At 39.6% G+C, this 25,190-nt stretch overlaps 1 protein-coding gene across 2 annotated transcripts in view; it reads left to right on the top strand.

The window, feature by feature from the left end:
* APPBP2 (amyloid beta precursor protein binding protein 2) overlaps nucleotides 1-25,190 on the top strand; it is a 76,514-nt gene that overhangs the window by 25,033 nt on the left and 26,291 nt on the right. Inside the window, exons 1-3 of one of the 2 annotated variants that reach the window (XM_050764604.1) lie at nucleotides 1,591-3,018; nucleotides 3,403-3,554; nucleotides 18,731-18,854. In XM_050764604.1, coding sequence (XP_050620561.1) covers nucleotides 3,011-3,018; nucleotides 3,403-3,554; nucleotides 18,731-18,854 — 284 coding nt within the window. In that variant the 5' untranslated portion in view covers nucleotides 1,591-3,010. Of the gene's footprint in view, nucleotides 1-1,590; nucleotides 3,019-3,402; nucleotides 3,555-18,730; nucleotides 18,855-25,190 lie in introns of those variants that run through there. The other variant, XM_050764603.1, reaches the window with a different exon arrangement.

Raw genomic sequence — 25,190 nt, 5'->3', positions numbered from 1 at the left:
AGTGCTGGGATTACAGGTGTAAGCCACCGTGCCTGGCCTGCTTGCTGTTCTGTTTAGTGTTCTTCCCTAAGTTTAACTGCCATTAAGTTTTCAGGGGTACATAGTAGGTGCATTTATTTATGGGTTAAGATACTTTGATACAAGCATGCGATGTGTAATAATCACATCAACATAAATGAGGTGTCCATCACCTCAAGCATTTATCCTTTGTGTTACAGACAATCCAGTTACATTCTTTCAGTTATTAAAATGTAGAACTAAATTATTTCTGACTATAATCCTGTTGTGTTAGCAAATAATAGGCTTTATTCATTCTTCTTTTTTTTTGTACCCATTAACCATCTTCATTTGCCCCCCTCTCCCAGTTACCCTTCCCAGCCTCTGGTAACCATCCTTCTTCTCTCTATATCCATGAATGCAATTATTTTAATTTTTAGCTCCCACAAATAAGTGACTACATGCAAAGTTGTTCTTTCCTTGGCTGGCTTATTTTACTTACCATACAGTTCCATCCATGTTGTTGCAAATGGCAGGATCTCGTTCTTTTTTTATGGCTAAATAGTACACCATTGTGTATATGTATCACATTTTCCAGATGCTGTTTTAGATGCTGGGGCCATAGCAGTGAGTAGGATCTACAACGTCCCTTCCTCATGGAGTTTGTATTTTCGAGAGGGATGATAAGATAATAAACAAGTAAGTCGGCTGGGCGTGGTGGCTCACACCTGTAATCCCAGCACTTTGGGAGGCCAAGGTGGGTGGATCACCTGAGGTCAGGAGTTCCAGACCAGCCTGGCCAACCTGGTGAAACCTCATTTCTACTAAAAATATAAAAATTTAGGCCAGACACGGTGGCTCACGCCTGTAATCCCAGCACTTTGGGAGGCTGAGGTGGGTGGATCACCTGAGGTCGGGAGTTCGAGATCAGCCTGACCAACATGGAGAAACCCCGTCTCTACTAAAAATACAAAATTAGCCGGGCGTGGTGGCACATGCCTGTACTATCAGCTACTCAGGAGGCTGGGGCAGGAGAATCACTTGAGCCCGGGAGGCAGAGGTTGCAGTGAGCCAAGATCGCGCCATTGCACTCCAGCCTGGGCAACAAGAGCAAAACTCTGTCTCAAAAAAAAAAAAATTACCTGGGCATGGTGGCGGATGCCTGTAATCCCAGTTACTTGGGAGTCTGAGGCAGGAGAATCGCTTGAACCCAGGAGGCCGAGGTTGCAGTGAGCCGAGATCGCGCCATTACATTCCAACCTGGGTGACAGAGTGAGACTCCGTCTCAAAATAAATAAATAAATAAACAAGTAAGTAAATAGCATGATTTCAGTGTTCAGGTGTAACTTTGAAATGTGGCCTGTGTACTAAGACTATAGAGAAACTTCTTGATTAGTTGATTAAAGTTAGTCTGTAAAAAAAAAAAATCTAATAAATAAGAACTTCTCATTTTGGTAAAAGAAGACTAGAAAAACTTTTAAAAACATTCCTTACTCTAAAGAAAGGATAACTTTGGGGGTTTGAATCTCTCTAGGTAGTTTTAAACATGGCTGTTGTAAAGATTTAGTGGAATACCTCTTTTTCATCTCTTAGGTTATCTTTCACCAAATCCAAATCTTTTGGTAAGTGTTTTATGTATTTGTGAAACTAAAAGCATGTAATTTGACCTTTTTTTCCTTTATCCAAAGCAGTGACTCTGTTATTTACAATTTTGTTTAAAAGGTTTTTTTCTATTGAAATGTAATTCACACACCATAAAAATCACCATTTTAAATTCTACCACTCAACTATTACAAGATTTTGCAACCATCACCACTGTCTAATTTTAGAAAATTTGGTCACCACAAAAAGAAATCATTAACAGTCACTCCATTTCCTCTTACCCTGGCTGACCATTTCCTCAGTTAACAGTACCTATTTCCTCAGTTTCTAGCTGACCATTAATCTACTTTCTGTCTGTATGGATTTGCCTAGTCTAGATATTTTATATAAATTGAGTCTTATACTGTATGGTCTTTTGTGACTGACACTTTCACTTAGCATAATGTTTTTAAGGTTCATTCATGTTTTGCTTGCATCAGTACTACTTTCCTTTTTAATGGCTGAATAATTTTCCATTGTACGGATAATACTACATTTTGCTTATCCATTCATCTGTTGATGAACATTTGAGTTGTTTCCACCTTTTGGCTATTATGAATAATGCTGCTGTGAATGTGGTTGGGCAATATTTTGTGTGTGTGTTTATATAGTCTCAGTTCTCTTGCGTATATACTCAATTCTCTTGAGTATATAATATGGTAACCCTATGTTTAACTTTTTGGGGAACCGCTAAACTGCTTTTCACAGCAGACGTATCATTTTATATTCCCACCACCAATGTATGAGGATTCCCATTTTTTCACCTCATGACAACACTTCAAAAAAAATTATAGTAGGGTGCAGTGATGGGCGTCCATAGTCCCGGCTACTCTGGAGGCTGAAGCAGGAGGATCTTAATTGAGACCAGTTCAAGGCTACAGTGAGCTATGATCATGCCATTTCTCTCCAGCACGGGTGACAGAGCAGGACCTTGTCTCTAAAACATAAATTCAATAAATAAATAAATGCATATTTAAAAAAATTATATTGGGTATAAAGGGGTATCTCATTATGATTTTGGTTTGCATTTCCCTGATCATTAATGATGTTGAGCTTCTTATTTCATATTTATTGGCATTTGTATATCTTTTGTGGAGAAACATCTGTTCATATCAGCTGGGCGCGGTAGCTCACGCCTGTAATCCCAGCACTTTGGGAGACTGATGCGGGTGGATCACGAGGTCAAGAGATTGAGACCATCCTGGCTAACACGGTGAAACCCCGTCTCTACTAAAAATACAAAAAATTAGCTGGGCATGGTGGCCCGCGCCTGTAGTCCCAGCTACTCGGGAGGCTGAGGCAGGAGAATCGCTTGAACCAGGGAGGCAGAGGTTGCAATGAGCCAAGACCACACCACCGCACTCCAGCCTGGATGACAAAGTGAGACTCCATCTCAAAAAAAAAAGAAAAGAAATCTCTCTTCTATCTTCATTGCCTTTTAAAAATTGGGTTATGTACCTTTTTATTGTGAATTATAATTTGGTTTTTAAAGCCGATTTTAAAAGTTAACTTCATCCTTCTTTGTCATCAAGTTACACATTGTGTACTTTTCCTGAATGTTGTAGGATCACTCAGTTATCCACTGAGTAAAGAGGTTAGGCTAAATTTTGAATTATGGCCTCATAATTGATAAGGCAAAATGCTTTTTATCTTATTCCATCCTGGAAAATAATGATGCTATTATTTAAAAGAGAAGCAGTTAGCACTTTCTAAAAGGAAAAAAATAAATTACCTTTATAAAATAATCGTTTTCTTTTCTTACAGACATTTGCTTCATCATTGTTTTCAGGCTTTGATGGATCATGGTGTTAAAGTTGCTTCAGTCTTGGCCTACTCATTCAGTAGGCGGTGCTCTTATATAGCAGAATCAGATGCTGCAGTAAAGGAAAAAGCCATTCAGGTTGGCTTTGTTTTAGGTAAGTAATAGTAAAACAGAAGTATTTTGTCGTGTGATGGACTCAGAATTAAACCTGCTAACAAAGAATTATTCCTGGACTTTCCCAAAGTCTACATAAGAAGGTTATGAGAAGAACATCAGAACCACTTAACCCTGTGCCAAAGCATTATACTATACATTTAAGTAGTATCTTTCTAAATCCTTACGACATTCCAACGAAGTGATTGTATTAATAGCATTTTACAAATGAGGAAACAGACTCAGAAAAGTTGAGCAACTGGCTCAAGTCACATAGCTAGTAGTAGAGCTAAGTTTAGATTCCTGTGTCTCTGTGATTCTATAATACATGTTTTTCTACCAGCCTCTTTCACCTGCTTACTGTAGGCTGTGGCAGGGAACTTCATCCTTTTGGAGCCTTAGTTTTCCCATCTCTAAAATGAGGGTTATTCTGTATTTCCTCGTGGGGATGTTATGAGGATAGTGAAAACAAATGTAAAAGCAACATAGTAAGATCTTAAAAATATGTGATAGGGCCGGGCATGGTGGCTCATTCCTGTAATTCCTAGCACTCTGGGTTACTGAGATGGGCGGATCACTGTCAGTAGTTCGAGACCAGCCTGGCCAACATGGCGAAATCCTGTCTCTGCTACAAATACAAAAATTAGCCGAGTGTGGTGATGCATGCCAGTAAATCCCAGCTACTTGGGAGGATGAGGCATGAGAATTGCTTGAACTGCACTCCAGCCGGGGTGACAGGGAGACTCTGTCTCAGGGGAAAAAAAAAAAAAAAAAAAAAAAAAAAAAAAAAAACGCTGGGCATGGTGGCTCTCACCTGTAATTCTAGCACTTTAGAAGGCTGAGGTAGCAGTATCACTTGAGGCCAGGAGTTCAAGACCAGCCTGGGCAACATAGCAAAACCTCATCTCTCAAAAAATTTTTAAAAAATAATGATAAATATAAAAGTAGTTAGAAAAATGTTTTGTGTGCTATACATGTAGAAAAATATTGTTTAATGTATGTATAATATTTTATATGGTTTTCACAAATCTGTATAGATAAGTGTGTTTCAGGCAATTTCTTATTAAAGTTTTTGCTACTTTTTTTTGTTTATTTTGTTTTTTTATTTTATTTTGAGACAAGGTCTCTGTCACCCAGGCTAGAGGGCAATGGCACAATTGTATTAGTCTGTTTTCATGCTGCCATTAAAAACATACCCGAGACTGGGTAATTTATAAAGCAAAAAGAGGTTTAATGAACTCGTAGTTCCACATGACTGGGGAACGCTTCACAATCATGGCAGAAGGTGAAAGGCATGTCTTACATGGTGGCAGACAAGAGAGAATGAGAGCCAAGAGAAAGGGGAAACACCTTATAAAACCATCAACTCTCATGAGACTTGTTCACTAGCATGAAAACACTATGGGGGAACTGGCTGGCCCCATGATTCAGTTGTCTTTCACCAGGTCCCTCCCACAACACATGGGAATTATGGGAACTATAATTCAGGGTGAGATTTGGGTGGGGACATAGCCAAATCATATCATTCCGCCCCTGGCCCCTCCCAAATCTCATGTCGTCACATTTCAACACCAATCATACCTTCCCAACAGTCCTCCAAGGTCTTATTTCAGCATTAACTCAAAGGTCCACAGTCCAAAGTCTCATCTGAGACCAGGCAAGTCCCTTTTGCCTGTGAATGTGTAAAATCAAAAGCAAGTTAGTTATTTCCTAGATACAGTGAGGGTACTTGCATTGGATAAATACAACCATTCCAAATGGAAGAAATTGGCCAAAATGAAGGAGCTAAAGGCCCCATGCAAGTCTGGAATCCAGCAGAGCAGTCAAATCATAAAGCTCCAAAATGATCTTTTCTGATTCCATGTCTCACATCCAGGTCATGCTGATGCAAGAGGTGAGTTCCCATGGTCTTGGACAGCTCCACTCCTGTGGCTTTGCAGGGTACAGCCTCCCTCCTAGCAGCTTTCACAGACTGGCGTTGAGTGTCTGTGGCTTCTTCAGGCACACAGTGCAAGCTTTCGGTGTATCTACCATTCTGTAGTCTGGAGCACAGTGGCCCTCTTCTCATAGCTCCACTAGGCAGTGCTCCAGTGGGCACTCTGTGTAAGGGCCTCAACCCAGTATTTCCCTTCCACACTGCCCTAGCAGAGGTTTTTCGTGAGGGCCCCACCCTGCAGCAGACTTCTGCCTGGACATCCAGGCATTTCCATACATTCTGAAATCTAGGCAGAGGTTCCCAAATCTCAGTTCTTGATTTCTGGGCACCCACAGGCTCAACACCACGTGGGAGCTGCTAAGGCTTGGGACTTGCCGCCGCTGAAGCTATTGTCTGAGCCGTACCTTGGTCCCTTTTAGCTATGGGTAGAGCAGCTGGGACACGGGTTGAAGTCCCTAGTCTGCACACAACAGGGGGGCCCTGGGCTCAGCCCACAAAGCCATTTTTTCCTCATAGACCTCTGGACCTGTGATGTGAGGGGCTGCCACAAAGTTCTCTGAAATGCCCTGGAGACATTTTCTCCATTGTCTTGGAGATTAACATTCATCTCCTCATTACTTATGCAAATTTCTGCAGCTGGCTTGCAATTCTCCCAAAATGGGTTTTTCTTTTCTATCACATCCTGAGGCTGCAAATTTTCCAAACCTTGATGCTCTTTTTTTCTTTTAAAACTGAATGCCGACTGGGTGCGGTGGCTCATGCCTCTAATCCAAGCACTTTGGGAGGCCAAGGCAGGTGGATTGCTTGATATCAGGAGTTTGAGACCAGCCTGGCCAACATGGTGAAACCCCATCTCTACTAAAACTACAAAAACTAGCCAGGCCTGGTGGTGGGCGCCTGTAATCCCAGCTACTTGAGAGCCTGAGGCAGGAGAATCACTTGAACCTGAAAGGCAGAGGCTGCAGTGAGCTGAGATTGCCCCACTGCACTGCTGAGATCACCCCACTGCACTCCAGCCTGGGTGACAAAGCAAGACTTCATCTCAAAAAATAAAAATAAAAAATAAAATAAATAAAACAATGCTTTTAACAGCACTCAAGTCACCTCTTAAAATGCTTTGCTGCTTAGAATTTTCTTCTGCCAGGTACCCTAAATCATCTCCATCAAGTTCAAAGTTCCACACATCTCTGAGGCAGGGACAAAATGTCACCAGTCTCTTGGCTAAAACATAGTAAGAGTCACATTTACTTCAGTTCCCAACAAGTTCCTCATCTCCATCTGAGACCACCTCAGCCTGTATTTCACTGTCCATATCATTATCAGCATTTTGATCAAAGCCATTCAACAAGTCTCTGGGAAGTTCCAAACTTTTCCCACATTTTTCTGTCTTATTCTGAGCCCTCCAAACTGTTCCAAGCTTTACCTGTTACCCAGTTCCAAAGTCGCTTCCACATTTTCAGGTATCTTTATAGCAGCTCCCCACTCTGCTGGTGCTAATTTACTTTATTAGTTCATTTTCACGCTGCTGATAAAGACATACCTGAGACTGGATAATTTTTAAAGGAAAAGGAGGTTTAATGGACTCACGTGGCTAGGGAGGCCTCACAATCATGGTGGAAGGTAAAAGGCACATCTTACATGGTGGCAGGCAAATCAGAATGAGCCAAATGAAAGGGGAAACCCCTTATAAAACCATCAGATCTCATGAGACTTATTCACTACAACAAGAACAGTATTGGGGAGACCACCCCCATGATTCAATTGTCTCCCACCTGGTCTCTCCCACAACACATGGGAATTATGGGAGCTACAATTCAAGAGGAGGTTTGGGTGGGGACACAGAGGCAAACCATATCAACAGTCATAGCTCACTGTAACTTCAGACTTGGACTCGAGCAGTCTTTCTGCTTCAGTGTCCTGAGTAGCTAAGACAACAGGCATGTGTCACCTTATCCAGCTAACTTTTATTTTTGTTGAGACTAGATCTTGCTGTGTTGCCCACGCTGTTCTTGAACTCCTGGGCTCAAGCATTCCTCCAAAACTACTGGAATTATAGACATGAGCCACTGCACTTGGCTCTTTTTTCTCTATTAAACAAATTTTTTTTGAAGTGACTGTAGATTCATAGGAAGTTGCAAAAGAGTACCCAGAGTTCTTTGAACCACTCCTCCAGCTTCCCCCAGTGGTCATGTATCATATAACTGTAGGGCAATATCAAAACCAAGAAATTGAAAAATGGTGTTATGCCATCAACTAGTCTGCTGACCTTACTTAGTTTTCACCAGTTTTTACATGCACTCATTTGTGTGTGTATATGTCTGTGCAGTGGATTCCATGTAGAGTCATACAACTACCATCACTATCAAGCTATAGTACTGTTTGATCGCCACAAACTACTTTAGTTTTGGGTTTTTTGGTGGTGGTTTTCTGAGATGGAATCTCGCTCTGTCACCCAGGCTGGAGTGCAGTGGCATGATTTTTGCTCAGTGCAACCTCCGCCTCCTGTGTTCAAGCGATTCTCCTTCCTCAGCCTCCCAAGTTGCTGGGATTACAGGCGTGCACCACCACCACACCCAACTAATTTTTGTGTTTTTAGTAGAGACGGGGTTTCACTGTGTTGGCCAGGCTGGTCTCAAACTCCTGACCTCAAGTGGTCCACCCACCTCTGCCACCAAAAGTGCTGGGATTACAGATGTAAGCCACTGCACCCAACCCTACTTTTGTTTTTAACTTCTCTCATTACTGTGTGCATGTGCCGTTTATGTGTTTTCTGTCTTAAAGCATACACACATGTGCATGTACATCTTTCCCAGCATATTTTAATAGTCATCTTTAATCTTTTCCTTTTTTTGGGGGGGGGGGGACAGGGTGTCACTCTGACGCCCAGACTGGAGTGCAGTGGCACAATCTCAGCTCACTGCAACCTCCACCTCCTGGGTTCAAGTGATTCTGCTACCTCAGCCTTGCAGGTGGCTGGGACTACAGGCATATGCCACCACACCCAGCTGATTTTTGTGTTTTTAGTAGAGCCAGGGTTTCATCGTGTTGGCCAGGCTGGTCTCGAATTCCTGACCTAAGGTGATCTGTCCACCTCAGTCTCCCAAAGTGCTGGGATTAACAGGCGTGAGGCACCATGCCTGGCCTGTTTAATCTTAGAATAATTATTTGTAGTACTCAAAGATAGGTTGCTGAAGGGACTTTAGAACATATATTTTTTGAAAAGGACCCTCAGCATTATTCTTGTTATTCTTATTATTATTATTTTAAGATGTGATCTCTCACTGTCACCCAGGCTGGAGTGCAGTAGTGTGATCTCAGCTCACTGCAGCCTCCACTTCCCAGGTTCAAGCCATTCTCCTGTCTCAGCCTCCTGAGTAGCTGGGATTACAGGCACCCACCACATGCCCAGCTAATTTTTTGTATTTTTAGTAGTGATGGGATTTCACTATGTTAGGCAGGCTGGTCTAGAACTCCTGACTTCCTGACCCACCCGCCTCAGTCTCCCAAAGTGCTGGAATTACAGGCATGAGCCACCGTGCCTGGCCAGCATTTCTTTTTTAAATAGTCTTATGGAATGTCAGTAGCGATAAAGAATTGTCCAAAGAAAGTCTCTAAAAACTTGTGGTCTTGACTAATGTTAAGGATAGTTCTGTACGATCATGTAAAAATGTGTGTGTGTGAGAAATTTAGTATCAAAGAAAATGAAAGGAAGACTAGTGTTCATTGAGGTCGTCTGTCATCTCCACATCTACTTATGCCAATCTGGCCACTGTAATGACCCACATAGATACCTTGGAGAGAGAACCAAGTCCTGGCAAACTCATAGTTATCAGTCGTAATCCTAAAGTTACCCAGAGAGAGAAAAAAATCATACCAGAATAGTTGTGCAGACATCACAATAAGTTTTAGAACATTGTTACCACCCCAAAAAGAAAACAGTACCCATTAGCAGTCCCTCCCATTTCTCTCCCACATGAAGCAAACATCATCTACTTTCTGTCTCTATAGATTTGCCTTTTCTGGACATTTTATACAAGTGGACTCTTGAAATACGTGGTCTTTGTGACTGGCTTGTTTTATTTATCAGAATACTTCCAAAATCCATCCATGTTTTAGAGATAGAATTTAATACAAATAATATTTGTTGACCTCTGGGGGCAGGGCATAGCTGAACAAAAGGCAGCAGAAACTTCTGCAGACTTAAACATCCCTGTCCGACAGCTCTGAAGAGAGCAGTGGTTCTCCCAGCATGTAGTTTCAGCTCTGAGAACAGACAGACTGCCTTCTCAAGTGGTTCCCTGACTCCCATGTAGCCTAACTGGGAGACACCTACCAGTAGGGGCTGACTGACACCTCATACAGCCAGGTAACCCTCTGAGACGAAGCTTCCAAAGGAAGGATGAGGTAGCAATATTTGCTATTCTGCAGCCTCCACTGGTGATAACCCAGGCAAACAGGGTCTGGAGTGGACCTCCAGTAAACTCCCAACAGACCTGCAGCTGAGGGACCTGACTATTAGAAGGAAAACTAACAAACAGAAAGGAATAGCATCAACATAAACAAAAAGGACATCCACACCAAAACCCCATCTGTAGGTCACCATCATCAAAGACCAAAGGTAGATAAAACCACAAAGATGGGGAGAAACCAGAGCAGAAAAGCTGAAAATTCTAAAAACGAGAACGCCTCTTCTCCTCCAAATGATCGCAGCTCCTCACCAGCAACGGAACAAAGCCAGACAGAGAATGACGACGACGAGTTGAGAGAGGTAGGCTTCAGAAGGTCGGTAATAACAGACTTCTCTAAGCTAAAGGAGGATGTTCAGACCTGTCGCAAGAAAGCTAAAAACTTTGAAAAAAGATTAGAATGGCTTACTAGAATAAACAGTGTAGAGAAGACCTTAAATGACCTGATGGAGCTGAAAACCATGGCATGAGAACTGCATGACACATTCAGTAGCCAATTCGATCAAGTGGAAGAAAGGGTATTAGTGATTGAAGATCAAATTAATGAACTAAGAAGAGAAGTATAGAGAAAAAAAGAGTGAAAAGAAACAACAAAGTCTCCAAGAAATATGGGACTATGTGAAAAGACCAAATTTACGTTTGATTGGTGTACCTGAAAGTGACGGGGAGAATGGAACTAAGCTGGAAAACATTCTTCAGGATATTATCCAGGAAAACTTTCCCAACATAGCAAGGCAGGCCAACATTCAAATTCAGGAAATACAGAGAACACCACAAAGATATTCCTTGAGAAGAGCAACCCCAAGACACGTAATTGTCAGATTCACCAAGGTTGAAATGAAGGAAAAAATGTTAAGGGCAGCCAGAGAGAAAGGTCAGGTTACCTACAAAGGGAAGCCCATCAGCCTAACCATGTATCTCTTGGCCGAAACTCTACAAGCCAGAAGAGAGTGGGGGTCAATATTCAACATTCTTAAAAGAATTTTCAGCCCAGAATTTCATATCCAGTCAAACTAAGCTTTGTAAGTAAAGGAGAAATAAAATTCTTTACACACAAGCAAATGCTGAGAGATTTTGTCACCACCAGGCCTGCCTTACAAGAGCTCCTGAAGGAAGCCCTAAACATGGAAAGGAACAATCGGTACCAGCCACTGCAAAAACATGCCAAATCATAAAGACCATCGATGCTAAGAAGAAACTGCATCAACGAATGGGCAGAATAACCAGCTAACATCATAATGACAGGATCAAATTCACACATAACAATATTAACCTGGCCGGGCGCGGTGGCTCAAGCCTGTAATCCCAGCACTTTGGGAGGCCGAGACGGGCAGATCACTAGGTCAGGAGATCGAGACCATCCTGGCTAACACGGTGAAACCCCGTCTCTACTAAAAAATACAAAAAACTAGCCGGGCGAGGTGGCGGGCGCCTGTAGTCCCAGCTACTCAGGAGGCTGAGACAGGAGAATGGCCTGAACCCGGGAGGCGGAGCTTGCAGTGAGCTGAGATCCGGCCACTGCACTCCAGCCTGGGCGACAGAGCGAGACTCCGTCTCAAAAAAAAAAAAAAAAAAAAAAAAAAACTATTAACCTTAAATGTAAATGGGCTAAATGCCCCAGTTAAAAGACACAGACTGGCAAATTGGATAGAGTCAAGACCCATCAGTGTGCTGTATTCAGGAGACCCATCTCAGGTGCGGAGCCACACATAGGCTCAAAATAAAGGGATGGAGAAAGATCTACCAAGCAAATGGAAAGCAAAAATAAATAAATAAAAGCAGGTGTTGAAATCCTGATAAAACAGACTTTAAACCAACAAAGATCAAAAGAGACAAGGCCATTACATAATGGTAAAGGGATCAATTCAACAAGCTAGACCGAACTAACCTAATATATATGCACCCAATACATTGTCACAAAGCAAGTCCTTTGTCACAAAGCAAGTCCTTAGAGATCTACAAAGAGACTTGGACTCCCACACAATAATAATGGGAGACTTTAATACCCCGCTGCCAATATTAGACAGATCAACGAGACAGAAGGTTAGCAAGGATATCCAGGACTTGAACTCAGCTCTGCACCAAGCAGATCTAATAGACATCTACAGAACTCTCCACCCCAAATCAACAGAATATATTCTTCTCAGCACCACATTGTACTTATTCCAAAATTGACCACATAGTTGGAAGTAAAGCACTCCTCACCAAATGTAAAAGAACAGAAATCACAACAAACTGTCAGACCACAGTGCAGTCAAATTAGAACTCAGGATTAAGAAACTCACTCAAAACCGCATAACTACTTGGAAACTGAACAACCTGCTCCTGAATGACTACTGGGCAAATAACGCAATGAAGGCAGAAATAAAGATGTTCTTTGAAACCAATGAGAATAAACACACAACATACCAGAATCTCTGGGACACATTTAAAGCAGTGTGTAGAGGGAAATTTATAGCACTAAATGCCCACAAAAGAAAGCAGGAAAGATCTCAAATCAACAGCCTACCATCACAATTAAAAGAACTAGAGAAGCAAGAGCAAACAAATTCAAAAGCTAGCAGAAGGCAAGAAATAACTAAGATCAGATCAGAACTGAAGGAGATACACACACACACACACAAACCCTTCAAAAAATCAGTGAATCCAGGATCTGGCTTTTTGAAAAGATCAACAAAATTGATAGACCACTAACAAGACTAATGAAGAAAGAGAAGAATCAAATAGACACAATAAAAAATGATAAAGGGGATATCATCACCGATCCCACAGAAATGCAAACTACCATCAGAGAATACTGTAAACACCTCTAAGCAAATAAACTAGAAAATCTGGAAGAAACGGATAAGTGCCTGGACATATACAGCCTCCCAAGACTAAACCAGGAAGAAGTTGAATCTCTGAATAGACCAATAACAGGCTCTGAAATTGAGACAATAATTAGTAGCCTACCAACCAAAGAGAGTCCAGGACCAGACAGATTCACAGCCGAATTCTACCAGAGGTCCAAAGAGGAGCTGGTACCATTCCTTCTGAAACTTATCCAATCGATAGAAAAAGAGAGAACCCTCTCTAACTCATTTTATGAGGCCAGCATCATCCTGATACCAAAGCCTGGGAGAGACACAACAAAAAAAGAGAATTTTAGACTAATATCCCTGATGCACATCGATGCGAAAATCCTCAATAAAATACTGGCAAACCGAATCCAGCAGCACATCCAAAAGCTTGTCCACCAAGATCAAGTTGGCTTCATCCCTGGGATGCAAGACTGGTTCACCATATGCAAATCAGTAAACATAGTCCATCACATAAACAGTACCAAAGACAAAAACCACATGATTATCTCAATAGATGCAGAAAAGGCCCTCAACAAATTTTAACAGCGCTTCATGCTAAAAACTCTCAATAAACTAGGTATTGATGGAACATATCTCAAAATAATAAGACCCACAGCCATTCATACTGAATGGGCCCAAACTGGAAGCATTCCCTTTGAAAACTGGCACAAGACAGGGATGCCATCTCTCATCACTCCTATTCAACATGCTGTTGGAAGTTCTGACCAGGGCAATCAGGCAAGAGAAAGAAAGAAAGGGTATTCAAATAGGAAAAGAGGAAGTCAAATTGTCCCTGTTTGCAGATAACATGATTGTATATTTAGAAAACCCCATCATCTCAGCCCAAAATCTCCTTAAGCTGATAAGCAACTTTGTTTACAAAGTCTCAGGATACAAAATCAATGTACAAAAATCACAAGCATTCCTGTACACCAATAACAGACAAACAGGGAGCCAAATAATGAGTAAACTCCCATTCATAATTGCTACAAAGAATAAAATACCTAGGAATCCATTACAAGGGATGTGAAGGACCTCTTCAAGGAGAACTACAAACTACTGCTTGAGGAAATAAAAGAGAACACAAACAAATGGAAGAACATTCCATGCTCATGGATAGGAAGAATCAATATTGTGAAAATGGCCATACTGCCCAAGGTAATTTATAGATTAAATGCCATCCCCATCAAGCTACCAATGACTTTCTTCACAGAATTGGAAGAATTACTAAAGTTCATGTGGAATCAAAAAAGAGCCTGCATTGCCAAGACAATCCTAAACAAAAAGAAGAAAGTTAGAGGCATCGTGCTACCTGACTTTATACTACAAGGCTGTGGTAACCAAAACAGCATTGTACTGGTACCAAAACAGAGAGAGAGACCGATGGAACAGAATAGAGGCCTCAAAAATAACATCACACATCTACAATCATCTGATCTTTTACAAACCTGACAAAAACAAGAAGTGGGGAAAGGATTCCTTGTTTAATAAATGGTGCTGGGAACACTGGCTAGCCATGTGTAGAAAGCTGAAACTGGATCCCTCCCTTACACCTTATACAAAAATTAATTCAAGATGGATTAAAGACTTAAATGTTAGACCTAAAACCATAAAAAACCCTACAAGTAATCCTAGGCATTACCATTCAGGACATAGGCATGGGCAAGGACTTCATGACTAAAACACCAAAAGTAATGGCAGCAGAAGCCAGAATTGACAAATGGGATCTAATTAAACTAAAGAGCTTCTGCACAGCAAAATAAACTACCATCAAAGTGAACAGTCAACCTAAAGAATGGGAGAAAATTTTTGCCACCTACCAGCTGACAAAGGGCTAATATCTAGAATCTACAAAGAACTTAAACAAGTTTACAAGAAAAAAAATCAACCCCATCAAAAAGTGGGCAAAGGATATGAACAGACACTTCTCAAAAGAAGACATTTATGCAGCCAACAGACACACAACAAATGCTCATCATCACTGGTCATCAGAGAAATGCAAATCAAAACCACAATGAGATACCATCTCACACCAGTTAGAATGGCGATCATTAAAATGTCAGGAAACAACAGATGCTGAAGAGGATGTGGAGAAATAGGAACGTTTTTACACTGTTGGTGGGAGTGTAAACTGGTTCAACCGTTGTGGAAGACAGAGTGGCGATTCCTCAAGGATCTAGAACTAGAAATAGCATTTGACCCAGCAATCCCTTTACTGGGTATATACCCAAAGGATTATAAATCATGCTGCTATAAAGACACATGCACACGTATGTTTATTGCGGCACTATTCATGATAGCAAGTACATGGAACCAACCCAGATGTCCATCAGTGATAGACTGGATTAAGAAAATGTGGCACATACACACCATGGAATACTATGCAGCCATAAAAAAGGATGAGTACCTGTCCTTTGTAGGGACATGGATGCAACTGGAAACTATCATTCTGAGCAAACTATTGCAAGGACAGAAAACCAAACACCACGTGTTCTCACTCATAGGTGGGAATTGAACAATGAGAACACTTGGACACAGGGCAGGGAATATCACACACCAGGGCCTGTTGTGGGGTAGGGGGATAGGGGAGGGATAGCGTTAGGAGAAATGCCTAATATAAATGATGAGTTAATGGGTGCAGCAAACCAACCTGGCACGTGTAACCTGTATGTTGTGCACATATACCATAGAACTTAGAGTATAATTAAAAAACTTTTTTTTAAACCTAAAAAGTAAAATTAAAAAATTGTTTTTTAGAAAGGACTGCATTATTAAGTAGGACTGTCACCCTGACCAAGATCTTTTCTGACAGGCCACATCTTTATTGTGATGAGGCTATTCAAAGGGAAAACTAAACATTTTTTAACAGGCATATGTTTTTAAATGGTTTGAATTTATTTATTTCTTGTTTACAAGTGTTTAATTTGATGCTTATAGTCAAGGAGCACATTTCTTAAAATTAAGTTTTTAATCGAAATAGTAACCTGGCCAGGCATGGTGGCTCACACCTGTAATCCCAGACTTTGGGAGGCTGAGGCGGACGGATCATCTGAGGTCAGGAGTTTGAGACCAGCCTGACCAACATGGAGAAACCCTGTCTCCACTAAAAATACAAAATTAGCCGGGCGTGGTAGCGCATGCCTGTAATCTCAGCTACTCAGGAGGCTGAGGTAGGAGAATCGCTTGAACCCAGGAGGCGGAGGTTGCGGTGAGCCTTGATCACACCATTGCACTCCAGCCTGGGCAACAAGAGCAAACCTCTGTCCCTAAAAAAAAGAAATAGTAACCTATCCTGCGGTTACTGGACTGATACTTCTTCTAATTATAGCAAATGTCCACTTCATTTTCAAGCACAAATGGTCATTGTAAGAAACTGTGACAGCTGCCACAATTGTGCTGTTGTCTTCTTTTCATAACTCCTTTTGAAAACAAATAAGGATCTCATTCGTTTTGAACAGAGAAAATAAATTTAGTTCTGGATTTGACTTAGCTGAAACCCAGCTCTCTTGTAGTATTTTCCTTGAGTTTAGGTAAATTCTAGGGTCAATATTACAAGTTTTGATTTTATGCTCTAGAATAAACCTAAATTTTTAGGGATTTCAAACTAAGAACCAAATGAAATTAAGTACATTGTATAAATGTTTTCCTTCTCAACAACATGTGGATGAAATAGATGTTATATGTGAATAGTTCATTTCACTAGGCTATAAAATCAATTATCAAGATAAAAAAATAGTATTTATTTAGGAGACAGGGTCTCACTGTGTTACCCAGGGTAGTCTTGAACTCTTGGCCTCAAGGGCTCCTTCCACCTTGGCCTCCAAAAGTGCTGGAATTACAGGCATGAGCCACTGTATCTGGCCTAATACAGATCATTTTTAACCAGATATTAGAGAACTAAAAACGCAAAAAGGGAATAGTTGGTTATTATGGACAAAGCAGCTGTGAGAATTGGCTGCCATACCTATGGCTTGGGGAACCAAGGAAAGAGATTGGAATTATTAAAAATTATAATTTTTAATTATAATTATATAGTTGGAGGGGTTTGCCCCATGGAGCTAGGATGCTGCTAGACTGTTACTAGTGCCTTAGAGGTCTCAAAAGAGGGCCCTTGGGTCTAGGATCTAGACCTCTAGGAGGGGCAACCTGGATGTCTATTGCTGGTGTTTGATGGAGTGCTGTGAAACTGGTTTTGCAAGCATTGGAAAACTGCAAATGGTATTGACTATTATTTAATGGAATGAACTACTACCACCAAAGTAAAGAAGCAAACCCTGGGGTGTTTTTGTCAACAGGAACCTCACTAACAGATACAGGAAGGAGAGTGTCCTTTGCTCTTCCAGTCTTGCAGCCCTTTTCTCTAGTGCCTCCTATGGGCTGAGCCAAACAGGGAGCTAGCTAGCAAAAGAGAAATGTGGTTTGCAGAGTCCTTGTTCAGCATCCTCAAACAGACTCTAGTAGTGTGGGTTTGAAGCTGAGAGACAATATTCTAATAACCAGCACAATACACAATATGTTGGGATGATAAGTAGAATATTACTTAGTAGGAATATGAATAATAACCTCATTATTCTGCTCAACTTGGTGAGGAACCTAGAAAGATCTAAAGCACAGTTCTCTCCAGCTAATTAAAAAATTGCTTAATTACATGTAGCTTTAATTAAATATAAAACATGAGTCTGTGCAAAATATAATATTTTGTTGACTCAGACATTAATACTATTAAGACACCATATTTTTTGTGTGCCAAGAAAAAAAATGGAGCCAATTATTGTAATATACCATTCGTTTTATGACGTACTCTAATTTCAGAGTGTTGTTGTTGTTGTTGTTGTTTGAGACAAGGTCTGACTCTGTTGCCCAGGCTGGAGGGCAGTGGTGCGATCTCCGCTCACTGCAGTCTCTGCCTCCCAGGTTCAAGCCATTCTCCCACCCCAGCCTCCTGAGTAGCTGGGACTACAGGCACTTGCCACCACATCTGGCTTACTTTTGTTTCTTTTGTAGAGACAGGGTTTTGCCATGTTGCCCAGGCAGGTCTCAGATAATTTTAGATATTTTTTAATGTCCAAAAATTGTATTTTAGAATATACCATGATGGTATGTTACTTTGTGTTTTCTGGTTATTGTAACTAATCCTGAATAGCACTAAGAAATTATTCCTTAATAACTATTGCAGTATAGGGACTACAGACTTAGCCTCTGGAGTCACATTGTGTGCATCCAAATCTTTTCACTTACTAGATTATAAGCTTTGGTTTTTCCTGTGACTCAAGTTTTTTCATCTGTTACTTTGGGGCAGTTACTGCATTTAAGTTGAAGTTGTGTTGTGAAAGTTAGTGAGTTGAAGTAGTTACCACAAAAAGAAGTGTTTTACATGGTGTAGTAACAGTGTATTAAATGTTAGTCATTTTTAGGGGTCAGAATCCTCAAAAAGGTAATATGTTGAGGAAACATTATCCAGGCCAGTAATTTCTTGTTTAAAAAAAAATGAGATAATCAATTAAGCATCATGGTCTTTTTATAATCTGTGTATCCTCCGTTATGTGCTGCTATATTAAGATTAAGTATATTCAGATTTATCTTTGAGATTGTGTATTGGGAGATGCTAAAGTTATGTGTACTCTCCAAGATGAAAATAGCAAAATAATTAGTTAGCTCATTAGCTGGAAAATAACAACTCTTAGGCCATGGAGTATTCTTACAAGGTTGAAACTTTTGATTCCTTATTCAAGGTCTTAGCCTTAATCCTCCTTCCCCTAGTTCAAAACCTTTTTATAAAAATCTCACAATTCATACCTGTGTTTTATGCTAAACAGAAGACTTTTAATATCATGTTTTTTTTTTTTTTTAAATTTAGGTGATATTCACTGTCAGCATGTCATTTTAGCTTTCAGGCTATTAAGTTATCTAAAGTTGGTGTTTCTTATTTTTTTAGGTGGCTTTCTTTCAGATGCAGGCTGGTATAGTGATGCTGAGAAAGTTTTTCTGTCCTGCCTTCAGTTGTGTACTCTACACGATGAGATGCTTCATTGGTTTCGTGCAGTAGAATGTTGTGTGAGGTAAGTTGGAACATATCCTGTAATTATGTGCTATAATGGTATTTAGTGGTTTTTATAGTTTTAGCTCTTATAAGTATATGCCAACATTTGAGTAAATCTCTGAGATGATATTTATATGTCATAGTTTCACTAGTCTGGCATCCTCTCATCTCTAAAATATAGTTAATCTGCTATAGACAGTTAGGTTAGATTTGAGTGTTATGAACCAGAATGTGTTTCTTTTTTTTGTTTTTATTTTTGAAATGGAGTCTCGCTCTGTTACCTAGGCTGGACTGCAGTAGTGCAATCTTGACTCACTGCAGCCTCCACGTCCTGGGTTCAAGTGATTCTCCTGTCTCAGCCTCCCAAGTAGCTGAGATTACAGGCATGCGCCACCATGCCTGGCTAATTTTTTTTATTTTTAGTAGAGATGGGGTTTTGCCACATTGGTCAGGCTGGTCTCGAACTCCTAACCTCAGGTGATCCACCTGCCTTGGCCTCCCAAAGTACTGGGATTACAGGCAGGAGCTACTGTGCCCGGCCCAGAATGTGTTTCTTATGTATCTTTTTGCTTTATCATAGAGCTTGTTTGTTTATTCATTCAACAAGTATTTATTGAATACTTATGTACTAGGAACTGTGGTAGATACTGGATGCTAGGAAACTCCAAAAATGTACTTTTTCTTGAGTGTTACTTTTGTACCACGTGCTTTGTTTACATTTCCATAATTTTGCATAACAAGATTAGTGCTTTACTTATGAGTAACTTTTCTTTGAGGATGCATTTATTACCTTTTTACAGATGTCCTTAAAGTCAAGCAAATCTAGAAGTAACTCTGCTTTATTGTCCTTATTTTTTTTATGCACATGTTACATCTACCTTTACTTTCATACAGGTTTTCTCTTTGTCTCCCAATTTGATTTGGCATTTCTTAAAAAGAATTTTTTATATAAAACTAAAAATTAAAGTCAAAAAATTAAACAGCAGAAATTCTTTATCCTAAGTTAACTAAGTCCAATCAATTTATTGAATTTACAGTCTTCTATTTTTATGGAATTAAGGTACATATTTCCTAGGTATTTTTTAGATGAGTTAATTGAATCTGAATCCCTTCAAAACTAGAATGTAAAACCATTGTATTTTTGTTTTGGGGTTTTTTAAAATACATTTTTTATTTTATTTATTTTTATTAGAAGTGGTGTTTTGCTGTGTTGCCCAGTCCGGTCTCCAACTCCTGGGCTCAAGCAATCCTCTTGCCTGGGCCTCCCAAAGTGCTGGGATTACAGGCATGAGTCACCACACCCAAGCTAGATTATTGTTGATTTAAGCTAAAATTGAGTAAAACTCTCTCTCTTTCTTTTTATTTGGCCAGTTCAGTCTTTTGAGGCTGTCATTGCCCTTTTTTATACAAGGCTTATCTATGTCAGACAGACATTCAAATCCTGAAGTTAATTTTGTAATATGGAAACTTAATTATAAATAATATTTTAGAAGGTGATAATTTCCCACATATACTTTAGAAGTGTATGATAAATTATAGGAATCTTTGTGTGCAGAAACTGTAAAAGAATTAGTATTTAGCCCTATAATTTATAGTACTCATAAAAATAATCGCTCATTTTTTCCCCCTCTTCTGCCTATTTTATATTTTTAGGAATAGGAGACTAGACCATCCCATATGGGATTTGAGGGGTTAGTTATATATTTCTGTGTACATAAACTGGTTAATTTGGAACAAAAGGGGATTTTGTATGATTTTATCATAGATTATTCACTATAGCAATCTTGACCAAAAGATAAAGCACTTTCTTTTTTGTATGTGCTTTATTTTTTTATTCACATATTCAGATTTATTTCACCCAAATACCTGTGTTTCTTCTGATTTTAAAATTCTTGTATAAATTTGACTTTAGCCTTATCAAAAAGTTTAGTTTTTTCACAAGACAAGTCAGTTTCCTTCTCTCCTTCCTAGTATGTCATCTTTAGCAAGTAGCTCACATCATTATGGTTGCAAGTGTTAATAGGCAGTGAGAAGAAGGGAGGGCAAAAAGTGCATGACAGCTGACTCTTCTTTTTTAAATCAGAAAAAAATTGCTTTCCCAGAAGTCTAACTCTATCTCTTAGATTACCTTTCTTTTAAACTGGAAACTGGGATACATTCTACACAACTTCTAATCTGTGTAATATAGTCTGAGGAGCAAAACATTTTCAATTGTGCATGAATTAACTCATGGGTCTACATTAAGGAAGAAAACATGAGGAATATTGGGTAGATAACTGTCTGGGTGCAGTGGCTCACGCCTGTAATCCCAGCACTTTGGGAGGCCAAGATTTGAGGATTGCTTGAACTTAGGAATTGGAGACCAGCAAGATCCCATTTCTATAACAAATATTTAAAATAAATAAAAACAATAGTTAATTAACAATTCAGAACTAGCTGTCTTTTTAGCAAGCACATGTGAAACTAGAATATTGTCTGGACCAAGGAACAAAGCCATTTATAATGCCAACTCACTGCCTGTATACCAAGACATTAGTCTTTATGAATTTGAAATTTCAAAATAAAATTTGCCTCTATTCAACTAACCTTGCCAAATTCTTGGTCATTACAAGTGTATTTAATATAATTTTTTTATAATAAGTACTTTTTTTCATCTACTTAGTATCATTTGAAAAGATGATTAAAATTTTATGGCTTAGTCTTTTTTTAAGGCAGAGAGAAATTTGAGGTATTAATTGACCATGTGTTTAATTGAATTGGAAAAGAAGTGTTTTGCAGAACAGATACGAATCAAATCCTTTGGCCAATCCCAGGGGCTTTGAGCCTGAGGGAAGAATAAAAGTATGTTTTTCGATTTAATGTCACAAAACCAATTTCTAATATGGGGCTAGTGGCAAAACATTATACAACAAAGGTCAGAGAAACTTCCTAGCCTTTCTTGATAGAAAGTAGTTAAAACTGGCACCATTTTTCAGTCCTTTTGTATTCTTTGGAGACTCTGCCTATTTCCATTTATTCATTTTCTATTTAATGGCTTTGTTTTTCTTGCTTATACGTGTCTGTGGCCAAACATATCCAGAAAGCTATGAGGAAGAAAATTGTTGTCTATAACCCTGCTGCTCAGAAATAACCACAGTTGCTGAATTGGTTTGTTTTTGGGGGATGACAAACTTAAAATCACACCTGCAACCCGCTTTTCAATTTTTTCTTTGTAGCTAATCAGTCCATGTGAGCATGGTTTGTTTAAGGTCAAGAATTTTCTAGAACCTCCAGATAAGGGAACAGAGATTACCTTTGGGCTTGTGAGAGTTAGGCAGAACAAACTTACTTTTTATTTTAAATCCTTTTCTACTGTTTATTATGTTTTTAAACAATTGGCATGTATTCCTTTAGTGGTTTTTTTTTTTTTTTTAATGATAAAAAGAACTTCTTGAACTACTCGACAGTGGGGTGGGGTTGGGGAGTGTATGTATGTGTATGTGTGTGTGCATGCATATGTTTGTAAAGAGTTGAATGTGGCCGGGCATGGTGGCTCACGCCTGTAATCCCAGCACTTTGGGAGGCCGAGGCAGGTGGATCACGAGGTCAGGAGATCGAGACCATCCTGGCTAACATGGTGAAACCCCGTCTCTACTAAAAAGTACAAAACATTAGCTGGGCGTGGTGGTGGGCACCTGTATTCCCAGCTACTCAGGAGGCTGCGGCAGGAGAATGGCGTGAAGCCGGGAGGGTGGAGCTTGCAGTGAACCAAGATCGCGCCACTACACTCCAGCCTAGGCGACAGAGCAAGACTCTGTCTCAAAAAAAAAAAGGGGGGTTGAATGTGGATTGAAAGAGAACCTTGGGCAGTTGCATTTCCTGAAAGCCAAAGATAAATAGAAATTAGAAGCTAGAAGAAAGCAGCAGTATCTTAGTTACCGAGAGAAAATACTGTACCTCACCAGTTCAAAGGGCAAAAAAAATAATTTTCAAATAAATGAAGACCCAGTATGTTTCCATTTACCTTATCTGAGGGAAATAATCGAGGAACTTCTCTAACTAAATATAAGTTCCAGCCAGGCATAGTACCTTACGCCTGTAATCCCAGCACTTTGGGAGGCCAAGGCAAGAGGATCGTTTGAGCCCAGGAGTTTGAGACCTGCCTGGGCAATATAATGAGACATGTTATGTTATGTTATGTTATGACTGAGTCTTTTAATTTTTTTTTAATTTTTTTATTTTTTGAGACGGAGTCTTGATTTGTCACCCAGGCTGGAGTTCTATGCGATGGCGTGATCTCGGCTCACTGCAAGCTCCGCCTCCTGGGTTCATGCCATTCTCCTACCTCAGCCTCCTGAGTAGCTGAGACTACAGGCACCCACCACCACGCCCAGCTAATTTTTTTGTGTTTTTAGTAGAGACGGGGTTTCACCATGTTAGCCTGGATCGTCTTGATCTCCCGAGCTCGTGATCCACCCGCTCTGGCCCCCCGAAGTGCTGGGATTATAGGTGTCAGCCACTGCACCTGGCTTCTATTTTATTTTAAAATAAAATTTTTAAACTTTTATTTAAGTTCTTATAATAACAAATCCCAAGGTAGGGGAAGATGATATAAAAAGAGTGGTAGGTAATGAATATTGTAATATATATCTCACATATAGATGGAGTAGGAAGAGAATGAAGAACAAATTGAGAATTTGTAATAGGCCTAATAAGGATGCTTTTCAAACCAGAGATGAAAAGGAAATTTTAGAAATAACAAAAGACAAAAATTTACCATGTCAAACCTATTACAGGTTTAGTGTCCCTAATCCAGAAATTTGAAATCTGAAACACAATTGGTCCCAAACATTTCAAATAAGGATACTCAACCTGTATTTTGAACAAGAAAGTAGTACTTAGGAAAGAAATGTTAACCTGAAACTTCAGTTAGTGCTAATGTCAGGAAGCTTTATAGAGACCACCTAGCGAAATTTTCTTTCTAAAGAAGTAATGAGGCTGGGTGTGGTGGCTCAATGCCTGTAATCCCAGCACTTTGATAGGCTGGGGTGGTGGATCACCTAAGGTCAGGAGTTCTAGACCAACCTGGCCAACATGGTGAAACCCTGTCTCTACTAAAAATACAAAAAAATTAGCTGGGCGTGGTGGTGGGCGCCTGTGATCCCAGCTACTTCGGGAGGCTGAGGAAGGAGAATTGCTTGAACCTGGGAGGTGGAGGTTGCAGTGAGCTGAGATTGCACCATTACACTCCAGCCTGGGTGATGAGAGCAAAACTTTGTCTCAAAAAAAAAAAAAAAAAGTAATGAAATTTAGCATATTTAGAATATTCTGGAGGTCATGACCTTATAGTTGTAAGAGTTGGATAATTTTATTAACTGGCTTTTTAAAGATTACTTTGAAAAGTGATGGAGTAGTTCAGTTGTGGAGATCATGGATGTCTACTTGCCATAGGAGAAATTGAAAAGCCCAGCAGTCCTAATGCTTTGCAAATGGCTACTGGTAGCTTTGGATTAAATTTCTGGTGACATCATACAGAGATTCAGAAGTACTGGTTTTCAAACAAATGAAAATGTTTTACTCTAAAAAGCTGTCATTCCAAAGAAGGATTTATTTAGCAGATAAAATAAAAACTGTCAGATGACTCCAGAAATAACTATGGTGATGATGAAGCTAAATGTTTAAGGTACATGTGAATAATTTGGATAAAGTTTTGTAAATTGTGAGGAGGAAAAGTGATTTTTGAAAATTTAATTTAGATTTTAAATATGTAGGTATAAGGAAAGATTTAAATGTTATAAATTTTTATTCTTTTTGTTTTTAATAGAAAAGGGACCTCAGTATGTTGCTCAGGCTGGTCTCAAACTCCTGAGCTCAAGTGATCCTTCTGCCTTGGCCTCCCGAAGCACTGGGCTTACAGGCATTACCACCACACTTGGCCTTAAATAAAAATTATAAGTGTTTTAATGTTATCACATATATCCCCAAAATTTTATATATATGAGTTGGCAAAAATATTTTTAGATGGAAAATGGAAGTTCATCTTACATTCAGGTTTTTAAATAGACATATAGCCTATTTTTAAAATACACATTTGGGAGAATGGAGAAGTTAAAGTGTTACAAAGTTCTCATCTTAGTGGGTAGAGTAGGAAAGGGCATCATTATTTAATGTTTAAACATTATCAGTGCTAGAGATGGATATTTAATGCCTTGGTTAATAGAAAAGTGTGATAGAACTCCCAAACTAGGATGGTGCGAATATGGGTGAGAATGATTTGAAACTTGACCAAGCTAGATATAAGCAAAGAGAATAGAGGACATAACTGATTATGATAAATGAAAAATAAGATGAAAAGGTTAGACCAAATACAATTATC

This window comes from Macaca thibetana, chromosome 16 (genome assembly GCF_024542745.1).
Source record: "Macaca thibetana thibetana isolate TM-01 chromosome 16, ASM2454274v1, whole genome shotgun sequence".
In the NCBI taxonomy this organism is placed as follows: Eukaryota; Metazoa; Chordata; class Mammalia; order Primates; family Cercopithecidae; genus Macaca; species Macaca thibetana.
The sequence above is the reverse complement of the archived record's forward strand: the minus strand, read 5'-3'. Positions and strand labels throughout refer to the sequence as shown.